General features: G+C 46.3%; 1 protein-coding gene across 1 annotated transcript in view; it reads right to left on the bottom strand.

Moving 5' to 3' along the window:
• The window catches only part of LOC147663263 (E3 ubiquitin-protein ligase TRIM38-like), a gene marked incomplete at its 5' end in the record, with an annotated part of 159,516 nt that extends 147,995 nt beyond the window's left edge, over positions 1–11,521 (bottom strand). Inside the window, one exon of the mRNA XM_086950578.1 lies at positions 11,291–11,521. Within this exon, the coding sequence (XP_086806704.1) occupies positions 11,291–11,521 (231 nt within the window). The remainder of the gene's footprint in view (positions 1–11,290) is intronic.
• Between the last annotated feature and the right edge of the window lie 682 nt (positions 11,522–12,203).

Genomic DNA, 12,203 nt, shown 5'->3' with positions numbered 1-12,203 from the left:
CACCTGCAGATGCCTGGAGAAGACCTGGTGAACACCAAGTCAACCGACAACTACTCTGCCTACAGGACGCCATGACGGACTACCACAACCAAATCAGAACAACCAAAAGGAACTTCATCCACAACAAAATCCTCACCAACTCCAAGGAACTCTTCACTGTCATTCAGGAGTTCACCAACCCACGCAGCGAAGCCACAGACATCACCCCATCCCAAGACCTCTGCGACAAGCTGGGGACCTACTTCCACCTCAAGATCAGAACACTTTACGACAACTTCGTGACCACCCGCAAAATGCCACAACCAGCCCCCCCGCCCCCCAGAGGCACCAGCCAGCCCACCATCACCTACTGGACTCCAATCACGACCGGGGACACCGCCACAACCATGAAAGGCACCCCACCGACCCCTGCCCCCAGCACATCTACCGCAGAGCCGCAGACGCCACTGCGCCTGAACTACAACGGACCATCAACACCACCTGCACAACAGGCACTTTCCCAGACAGCTGGAAGCGTGCAGAAGGCAGGCCCCTGCTCAAGAAGCCCTGGGCGGAACCCACCGACCTCAAGAACTACATGGCCCATCTTGCTCCTCCCCTTCGCAGGCAAGGTAGCAGAGAAAGCAGTCAACAGGGAACTGACACGGTTCATCAAAGAGAAGGCAGTCCTCGACCCATCCCAATCTGCATTCCGGAGCAACCACAACACCGGGATCGCCCTACTCGCCGCAACAGATGACATCCACACCCTCCTGGACTAAGGCCACTACGCAGCCCTCGTCTTCCTCAACCTGTCTGCAGCTTTCGACACCATCTCTCACCGCACTCAAGTCTCCAGACTACACAAAGCTGGCATACACGGAACCGCCCTGGACTAGATCCGATTGTTCCTCGCCGGAAGAAGCCAAAGGATCAGACTGCTTCCTCTCAGCCTCCACGGAAATCACCTGCAGAGTCCCTTAGGGGTCATCACTGAGCCCAACCCTCTTTAAATCTACATGGCCCCCCTCGCAGCCATCGTCCAACAACACGACCTCAACATCGTATCCTATACCGGCAACACCCAGCTCATCCTCTCCCTTACCAGAGACCCCACCACTGCAAAACTAAACTTCCAGAAAGGAATGCAAGACGTCGCAGTCTGGATGACCAACAGCTGCCTAAAACTCAACGCCGAGAAGACAGAAGTCCTTGTCCTCGGAACCACCCCTTCAGCATAGCACAACAACTGGTGGCCCACCGCCCTCGGAAGCCCACCTACATCCTCAGACCACACAAAAAAACCTTGGCATCGTACTCGACTCATCACTCCCCATGAACTGTCAGGTCAACGCTGTCACCTCCAGCTGCTTCAACACCCTCTGCATCCTTCGAAAGACCTTCAAATGGATCCCCCAGAATCAAGGTAGACAGTCACCCACTCACTCATCACTAGCAGACTGGACTATGGAAACGCTCTCTACGCCGGCATCAACAAATCCTTTCTCTGCAAAATTCAGACTATACAGAACACCGCAGCCAGACTCGTCCTCTGCATCCCCCGGAACGAACACATCAGCCAACACCTGCGGAGCCTGCACTGGCTCCCCGTGGAGAAGAGAATCACCTTCAAAATCCTCACTCACGCCTACAAAACAACGGCCACAACCATGAAAGGCACCCCACCGACCCCTGCCCCCCGCACATCTACCACATAGCCGCAGGCACCACTGCGCCTGAACTACAATGGACCATCAACACCACCTTCACAACAGGCACTTTACCAGACAGCTGGAAGCGCGCGCATAAGTCAGGCCCCTGCTCAAGAAGCCCTGGGCGGAACCCACCGACCTCAAGAACTACTGGCCCAGCTTGCTCCTCCCCTTCGCAGCCAAGGTAGCAGAGAAAGCAGTCAACAGGGAACTGACACGGTTCATCAAAGAGAAGGCAGTCCTCGACCCATCCCAATCTGCATTCCGGAGCAACCACAGCACCGAGATCGCCCTACTCGCCGCAACAGATGACATACGCACCCTCCTGGACCAAGTCCACTACGCAGCCCTCATCCTCCTCAACCCGTCTGCAGCTTTCGACACCGTCTCTCACCGCACTCAAGTCTCCAGACTACACAAAGCTGGCATTTACGGAACCGCCCTGGACTAGATCTGATTGTTCCTCTCCGGAAGAAGCCAAAGGATCAGACTGCCCCCCTTCCTCTCAGCCTCCACGGAAATCACCTGCGGAGTCCCTTAGGGGTCATCACTGAACCCAACCCTCTTCCAAATCTACATGGCCCCCCTCGCAGCCATCGTCCAACAACACGACCTCAACATTGTATCCTATACCAGCGACACCCAGCTCATCCTCTCCCTCACCAGAGACCCCACCACTGCAAAACAGAACTTCCAGAAAGGAATGCAAGACGTCGCAGTCTGGATGACCAACAGCTGCCTAAACCTCAACGCCTAGAAGACAGAAGTCCTCGTCCTCGGAACCACCCCTTCAGCATAGCACAACACCTGGTGGACCATCGCCCTCGGAAGCTCACCTACACCCTCAGACCACACAAAAAACCTCGGCATCGTACTCGACTCATCACTCATGAACTGTCAGGTCAACGCCGTCACCTCCAGCTGCTTCAACACCCTCCGCATCCTTCGAAAGACCTTCAAATGGATCCCCCAGAATCAAAGAAGACAGTCACCCACTCACTCATCACTAGCAGACTGGACTATGGAAACGCTCTCTACGCCGGCATCAACAATTCCTTTCTCTGCAAAATTCAGACTATACAGAACACCGCAGCCAGACTCATCCTCTGCATCCCCCGGAACGAACACATCAGCCAACACCTGCGGAGCCTGCACTGGCTCCCTGTGGAGAAGAGAATCACCTTCAAAATCCTCACTCACGCCTACAAATGCCTACACAACAACGGACCCAAATACCTCAATGACAGAATAAACTTCCACGTACCCAAAAAAAACCTCCGATCTGACAACCTGGCACCAGCCAAAACCCTCCGCATCCACAGAGCCGGAGCAGGTGGACGATCGTTCTCCCACATTGCAGCCAGAACCTGGAACGAGCTACTGGGAAGTCTTGCATGAAAGTTTGGTGCCTACCTGCCCGTAACTTTTCTTTTGGGAGGAACATTTGTGCCATAGATTCGCCTTCGCGCTGTGATCGCGCCAACGCCTGCTTGTCCCCCCCGCCGTCGCTAAACACCATCTGAGCGGCCGCAGTGCGGGGGGACTACACAGACCAGATCTCTTGGCGGGACTGCACCGCCCACCTGACACACTTCCGCGCCTGGAGGCGCTTATAACACCTGTGCCTGTTCCGCGTCACGGGACGTGCGCGGCATCGCCGGGCAAAGCCCGGGCAAAGGGCGGGCCGTCTGTGGCCGTCCGGGGCTGGCCGAGGCTGGGCCGGGCCCAGTCTTGTTATCGGACTGTACAGGACCTATGTATTGGACTATACAGTAAGGCAATATTTCTAAATATTGGTGTCATTTTCTTTGACCTCTTTTCTTGCACTTAGAGTAAGCGCTGCCTGCTAGTTTTTCCCTTTAGTATACAGCGTGTTCATCTGTTCCAACTGATTAGATAATATCCTGACCTCCCGCCTTTCTAAAGGCAGACCCTCTCTAGTGGGAGGGTCAGTTAGAGGGACTCTGGATAATTTTATTACCTGAGCCACCTCAGTCTTAGAAAGGGAGATAGTCTTAGCGGAAAGAGGCTTGTCGGCGGAACTTTTAAGTAAAAAGCGCTCGTCTTTGGGCTCAATCCAGCAGGCAACTACACCAGATCCTATCAGACAAGTAGATAGTTCAGCCCATATTTCAACAAGTGACAGTAGTATTCCCTTACTTTTGCAAGATAGGTTACCATCAACTAGTAAACACAGTGAACAAAGTATGGATTTTTCAGGTTCCCCTTCCAACTTATCCTCACCTGTGGTAGTCCTATTACATGATTCCACGCAGAAGGCAAAGACCCCACAAGTTGAGACCCAGATGCCCAAAAACAAAAGATCAGTCCAAGGCCCTCCACCGAAAAAAAGGAAGAAGGGGGAGGGGAGTCATCTCAGTAACTGTGGTAAAACAACACAAAACTCGATGGGGCCCTCAAAAGATCCATATGTAACACCTAGGCCTGTGCAAATCGAACAAAACTCAGTGATAGATATATCAACCAAGGATCTACTGGTAAGTATAGAGCAATTACTGAGATCATTATTACTGCAGTTAATTGAGAGAATGAAGAGAGTAGCGGAACAACTGGGGACACTAGAAAAGGCGACTGCAAATAACACTAGCTTAATTAAGAAACTTTCAACGTATAGTGCTTTACATTTGTCTAGTGTAAATTCCACTAAACCAAACACATACATAGTACCCCCCCCCTCCTAAAAAAGACATCAACAGAGATCCTGCCCTTCCTAATACTATAGCTCAGAGGAAGAAAGAAACCACGGGGACAAAGTCCAAATAGACAGAGGCTGGTGAACATCTCTGTGTTTTAAAGCCTCCCCAGAGTAACACACTTAAAACCCCTCCCCCTGGAAGGTTGTATAAGGCAAAAAAGGTAAAAATAGATTTACCACCAGAAGCAGTGCCTTTCGTTGTGATATTTGCAGGGGTTCCAGTCTTAGAGAACGAAGCAAAAGAAGGCTATTATCAAATAAAAAATAAAGTCGTATTTTGGCTACGACAAAATAGACCACTTCCTCCAAACATTAATTGTAAAATCTTAAACGTACGGCGGGTGGACTGGGTGGAACATAGACCAAAAAATATTCAGGGAGATCTAATCATCATCAATTTTAGAGACCATAATGCAGTCTCACATATCACTGACTGGTTTCAAACGAAAGGAAGTAGTGGCATCACACCATATGATCTAACATACTTTTATCCTAGGACTTTGTTGAAAAACTCTCTGATTCCCAGGGTTCCGTCTGTATTTAACAGGCATGGGCACAGTTTCAACATTCCCACTTATAAACGCTTTTTTCCCCTCTCGGGTTTGGAGGGAGTGGATTGACCTGCTCCCACAAAGGATGCGAATGGAACTATAGACGCCACCCCTAGAGAAACACATACTATTAACAACCCCAAAGTTTCTTTTGAACAGAGTATAGGTCACCCTAAATCCGCACATGTACCAGAACACGACATACACCTATCAGAGGGGGACATAGAAAACATTAGAAATGACCCCAATGCACCCTTCAAAACAAGTACTGGTCATTTAAAGCCCACACATGAGCAAGAACAAGATATCAATTTACTGGAGGGGGACTCAGGACAGCATTTGTTACCCCCTCTCTCGGGGTTATCAACCGTATCTAACCCAGAACTGGTTCTAATATTACCATCAGATACTGATACTGAGGGGTGTAGCAATGAGGGGGAACAACTCTCAATTGGATGTTTTATTCTGGAACATTGCAGGCCAGCGCTCTAAAATAAGAAATGAGGTTTGGCTTGATTTTACCCATAGGTTTAAATTATTATGTTTTCAGGAAACTTGGGCGGTAGAAGAGATAGACATGGAAGGATACAAAACCTATTTTTCACCAGCCCAAAGAAGTCCCTCTGGGAGAGCAAAGGGAGGTTTGACGATCTATATATCAAATCTGTTACAAACAGTCGAAATAAAATCTATTAAACTGGAAACAACTTTCAGATTCTTGATATTGGTGTAAATAAAACGGAGACCCTCCTTTTGGTAAATTTTCATAATAACCTCCTGGAGGGCGAATCAGCGAACTTAGTATCTCTTATTGGTGCATTACTACTATCTAAAACAAGGAGGTCACCAACAAAGGTTATAACTATCTGGGGAGGAGACTTTACCTTGGGCCCATGCCAGGATAGTAATAGGAATATTTGTGGAATCCACAATGAGTAATAATCCCATTCTACATTTTAGACATACGACTCTAGGGAGCCGATTAAATGAAATTATGTTTGAACTGGATCTGGCAGTAGCGAACAAGCCCCCTTCTACAGACACAGTGATGGCTACCACCTTCCACGGGCGGGGTCTTCAAAGTTCTATTGACCATATTCTTGTCTCCAACGGAGTGAGGAATATAGAATCATTACTCACTATACATACAACTGCGCTGAGTGACCATTACCCCCTTAGCGTTAGCCTGCCGACGACACAAAATTCTAAAATTAATATTTGTAGTACTTTAACACAAAACAACCTGACGTTGGCCAGGCTTAATGGATACTCGCTAAAGTGGGGAAAGATTGACCCCTCTAGAAATAACTAAAACATTGCTAGCAAGTACCCTCTTCCCCATCCAGAAATGTCTGAACATGGATACACCAGACACTGAGGTTATCGCTAACTTCGGAGAGGTGGTAAAAGCCATAAATAAAGCATTGTGGGTAAAAGCTAATCGATCATCAAAGAAGAGGAAGGGTTGGTTTGACCTCAGTTGCACGGTAGCCTATTCGAAGTTAAAACAGGCATTACGGAGGACAGTTAGGGTCCCCCATGAGATCACTACCCTAAGAAAATTATACAACTCCGCAATAGACTAGAAAAACCGAGTTAAAACAGCAACTCTGGGACCAACTATATGAGAGTTCCACTCATAAAAATACCGCTGCCTTTTGGCTAGTGGTCAAGTCCCCTTTTTTGAATAATGATGCAGATACACCAAGAATAGAGGTTGCTATTAGCGAAAAGGAATGGGTTGAGCATTTCTCCAAGATTTTTTCTAACGTGATCGGGGATGCGAATACTGAGGAAGCGACACCCCATGCCCAGGCCTCCACCCCTTATCCCATTAACTTGATATTCACAGTAGACCAGGTTGCTTATGCCTTGAAAGCTAGCAAAAGTGGGAAGGCCCCAGGCCCAGACGGGGTGCCTGTAGATTTCTTTAAAGCTCAGATGGAACTCTGGACCCCTCTATTGACTAGGGTACTGAATGCATCATGTGCGGTAGGCCTTATGGAGTCATGGTCCAAATCAATATTGGTTCCTATTTTTAAAAAAGGGGACCGGGGGTCGGTAACCTGTTATCGTCCAATCTCCCTTTTAGACTCCCTTGGCAAAGTGGCGGGCCGTGTAATCCTCAAGCATCTACAGGACTGGGCGGATGAGGGCAGGATTATATCTGATCTCCAATACGGGTTCCGCGAGGGGCTGGGGACCATTGATCAAGCCCTTAACCTGTCACTCCTGATAGACAAATATGCTAATATTAAAGGAGGAGCCCTCTGTATGGTCTACGTGGATCTATCAGCCGTGTTTGACTGTGTCTCCCACGCTAAACTGTGGTCTGTTCTGGCAGAGATGGGGGTCCAGTCAAACCTGGTAACTTTCTGAAGGGAATTACATTCAGATGCGACTGCAAGGGTGAGGTTTGGGCTTGGGGGAGAGCTAACCGCGCCGTTCAGAGTGGAGAAGGGTGTCAGGCAAGGCTGTGTCCTGGCCCCCTTCCTCTTCACACTTTACACCAACAGTCTGGAGAAGGAAATGATTAAGGGGTGCCAGGACCTTCCCACAGCAAACAACCGCCGGATTCCCGCGTTGCTCTACGCGGACGACGCAGTGAAACTAGCCCGTACCCCCCTTGAACTTCAAAAGGCACTGAATAGATATTCCACCTTCATGGCAGGTCTAGACCTAAATATTAATATTGGGAAAACATTTGTCATGAAGGCGGGGACTGGACATAAAAGTAAAATGAGGAATATATATCTGAATCAAGAAAAACTCGCAACCACACAAAAATATCCCTATCTACGAGTAATGATCGATAACAAACTTACTTGGAAATCGGCAACCGAAACCAGGAAACTCCTTTTTATTAGAACTACCACAGCACTTGTCAATTTTTCGCGGAAACTAGGGAAAAGACCTCCTTTGGAATTGGCAAAGATCTACAAAGCCAAATGTCTTTCGGTGGCACTGTACGGGGCAGGTGTTTGGGGCCATGTAGCAATAGATGGCCTACAGAGGGTGGAAAATGTTTTTCCAAGGTACCTTCTATCGGTCCCAAAGAGCACAGCCACTTTTTCATGTCACGCAGAGCTGGGACTCTCCTACATGTCTCATATAGTGAGAATCCAACCACTTTTACTGTGGCGTCGTATTTGGACGTCGGATAAAGCCACCTTCTCACAGATGATAATCTCTGACTGCATGGCCCTGGAGAATGTACAAAGATCCAGATGTTTATCATATGTGAAAAAGTTCTTAGCTGACATAGGATGGGAAAAATTCTACCACGATCCCCTCTCAGTCCGTGAGGTAACCATGAAGGATTTCCAGGCAAAATGTCTTAACCATCTCGAAGAATTGCGTCTTACGAGCGAGGTTATGAAACCATCGGTTAGACACACTTTGGTTATTCAAACTACTTTTGACATTAAACCATATCTAACCTATAACACTACTAGCTACGAACGCTTTCTTTTGGTACGGTTTAGGTTGAATTTTTTCCATCGGTTAGTTGCTTTTCCAACAAAAAATAACTGGGTAAAAGATCTTCCCCCCTGTCCGTGTGACGGTACTTCCAACCAGTCCACAATACACACTATTCTTTTTTGTAAGTTCTATAGTGAGTTTAAAACAAAGTGGCTTACCATTGTTAAAGCAGATGGGGTTTAGAAGATGCCTCCCCGCATTTCTCTTTCTACAATTTTTGGAGGGAGAAAAACTTGTTACCAGCCTTTTGAAATGTATTGTGAGGCATAGAAATAACTTAGAATGATTAAGCGGGACTAAGAGTTTTTATGCATTCATATATCTGCGGGTTATTGAGACTCCCCTCTGTTAAATGAGTCCGGCTTATCAATTCTTTAAGTTATTTCCCCTATTTTTAATCTTCTATTTTATCCTTGTAATAAAGTGTTTCAATTAAGTATTATAAGCTGCAATAACCTTAATGGAAGGATCATTTCAACGAGGTCGTATATATTTTGACACGCGCAGAAAGCTTATCAAGGAGTAGCCATAAAAGTATAATGAAATTGTAAATTGTAAATTCTTTTTAACTGCTGAACTGTGCTGAATGATATCCTCGATGAAATTTGGGACATCTCCATTTCTTATATTGCAATTTGGCATTTTTAATTCTACTTTTAAATTGTATATTTTTATTCATTGTAAATAACTGAAAGATTGTATGCTTTTATGATTTTGCAACTTAAAGTCGAATAAAGCTTAATTGAATTGAATTGACTCGCCCCAACATGGACACCTTCACAAAGACCCTCAAGACCTGGCTCTTCGGCTGAACGGATCTGCGCACCCCCTCCTTCACCCCCCCCCCCCCCCCCCCCACCCCCCCTCAGCGCCTTCAGAGCCTCATGGGCTAGTAGCGCCCTTACAATTCCCTGATTAATTGATTGATTGATTCCCAAGCTGGTCACCTAGGGAATCATAGGTTTACTATCTATCATTTTCCTAGAAGCAGGAATGTCATTTGAACATGTGTTTAGATTAATTGGTAAATTAGATGTTTGTACCAAGATTGAGAGGTCATGGTAATTAACAGCAACTTCAACTTAGACTGTTTCTGAACTGGCTGTGGAACCAGAGAGGGATGCTCCCTGTCGCCCTTGGAGGGATGCTCCCTGCCACCTTCGGAGAATTGCTCTCTGTCACCCTCAGAGGGATGCTCTCTGTCACCCTTGGAGGGATGCCCTCTGTCACCCTTGGAAGGACGCTCTCAGTCACCCTTGGAAGGACGCTCTCAGTCACCCTTGGAGGGACACTCTCACTCACCCTTGGAGGGACGCTCTCAGTCACCTTTAGCGGGACGCTCTCAGTCACCCTTGGAGGGAGGCTCTCTGTCGCCCTCAGAGGGATGCTCTCTGTCACCCTTGGAAGGATGCTCTCAGACGTCCTCCAAGGGATGCTCTCTGTCACCCTCATCTAGTGCCCTTTACATGGAGCTATTTCTCAGAAAGGGCCCCATTCACAAAAGTAATCTGAGACAAAATCCTAACTTTACGACATCCGATATTCACAAAAGGCATTTAGGAATGGTAAAGTTAGGATTTTGTCTTAAGTTTGTCTTACGTTTTGGTCTTAAGACAAAATCCTAACTTAAGTTAAACTTAAGTTAGGATTCTGTCTTATGACCAAAACTTAAGAAAACGTAAGACAAAATCCTAACTTTACTACTCCTAAATGCCTTTTGTGAATACCGAAAGCCGTAAAGTTAGGATTTTGTCTCAGAATTCTTTTGTGACTAGGGCCCGAAGCTTCTTGGCTGTACACTAATCAACCTATTTGAGCAGAGCATCACTGTTATAGTGCCTCCAATCCCATCCTAAGCCATATTGGTAAGGAATTTGGTTGCTATTTAGGATGTAAAGATAATCCAGTTATGAATCAAATTTCTTTTGTTGCCGGGCAGCAATTTGCGGACATTCATTTTGCACGCTCTGTGATATAACCAAGGGTTACCAGTAATATAAAATTGCCACTATTCTTCAAACTAAAGAGTCTTCTGTGTCAATCTCCATCTTTATCTGGGGCAACAAAAAAAACAATGAGCTTGCCATTACTTATTCCAAATGCCTAATTATATAGCTGTTCACCCAAACAAGACATTGGTGCACGCGAAACTAAGTGGACACTTGCATCAGAAGAAAAGTAATCACTTTAGAACAGAAATGTTTTCAACCTTAGGGGAGAGGATGTGGTCTGGCGGCTAGAGTGGTCAACCTAGACGCTGAGAAACCGGGTTCAAGTCTCGGCAGGGACGCTCAACATCCTGTGATTCTGGGCAAATCACTTAATCTCCCTCTGCCTAGCAAAAAGTGAATGTGTCCATCTGTAATGCAACTGGTGCTCATTTAAAGCATTCTGATGCCTTTGGGTCAACTTTGGGCTATATAAAACTCCGGCAATAAAAAAAACGTCTTTGAAAAGGAGGAATGTAGTTTCTTTCCAATTCTTTAAAATGTTGGCTCACATTATGCTTTACATTTTTATACAGCTTTTTTAACATTTTGCTCCTTGGTCTCCATATGGTAAATACTGTCACTAGAATGGCTTTGTCTGTTGCATTAACTTGTACATAACACTGTAAGAGGTCACTGTAGATTCCACTGTTTGTATATTGAATTGGGCTTCCAGCATCAAGTAGGACAATGTAAGTTATCCATGTCTATATATTGTGTGCGGCTGTCAGAGAGCATGGGGTCACTGTGCATTGACCCTGGCAGGAGATCATGTGTGTTCCGCTCTTACATTTAAAGGTGCACACAAAATATGAATATTTCACTTCCTTCTTTTGTTTTATTTCCCAAACAGTATCTCACCTGCAGGAGTTCCCATGATGATGCCTCACACTTCTTTTGTAGCTCCATTATAAGGGCATTGAGAGAGGTAATTTGATTGTCAAGTTTGGTGAAATTTGCATTTTCTACCATGGTGATTTTCTTCTCCATCTCCTCCAGTCTTTTGTGCAGTGTTTGCTCATTTTCTTTCAGGAGCTGCCTCAGTTTTTCAAACTCAGATTCAATTTTCTTCTTCTCAGTTCTTAGCTTGTTCTGTCAGAAGCAAAGAAAACTGGTTAGATATAAAAAAAAACTTACAAGACATCCTTAGAGTGGGTGTCCAGGGGGAGGGTGGAGGGGTTCATAGTTTCTTTCAAAAATGAGACCACTACTATGCTTTTCCTAATTTCTGAACTGCAGCCTCTTTCTACCTTCCCTTTTACCATCTCCTGTCTTTCTCACACTCTTGCCCTCCTCTTCCCTCAGGCACCCCGCGAACTGTAGAGAAGTCAGATTATGTGAAGCTCCAGAGAAGCACAATGCATGGAGAAAGTACAAGGACGGAAACCCACTGCATGCAGAGACAGTCAAAGACCTAGAGACAGGCTGAGTGGAGAGACTGGCTGAAGTCAAGTGTGAGTGGTTGTGACTGACAGGATAGAATGTAAAAGAAGTGGGGCCCTGAAGTTTCAGCATTTGGAATGAAAGACACAAGATATGTTTAATGCAGGCTGCCCCTGTCCTGCCAGGAAAATGGATGTGTTCGTCCAGAATGAGATGCTGAGGGTGTATCCCACAATGGCCGACATTCAGAGTGATGGGGAATCCCTGATTGGGTAATTTCACGTTTAAAAACATACAGAAAGTATGTGTATTATGTTACAAAATGGAGAATTACCAGATAAATCAATGCTACTGAACCAGTTTCTGCAGGTAACTCAGCGATTCGTATTAA

This window comes from Lissotriton vulgaris, unplaced genomic scaffold (genome assembly GCF_964263255.1).
Source record: "Lissotriton vulgaris unplaced genomic scaffold, aLisVul1.2 SCAFFOLD_2756, whole genome shotgun sequence".
Classification (NCBI taxonomy): Eukaryota; Metazoa; Chordata; class Amphibia; order Caudata; family Salamandridae; genus Lissotriton; species Lissotriton vulgaris.
This window is presented reverse-complemented; position numbering and strand designations above follow the sequence as displayed.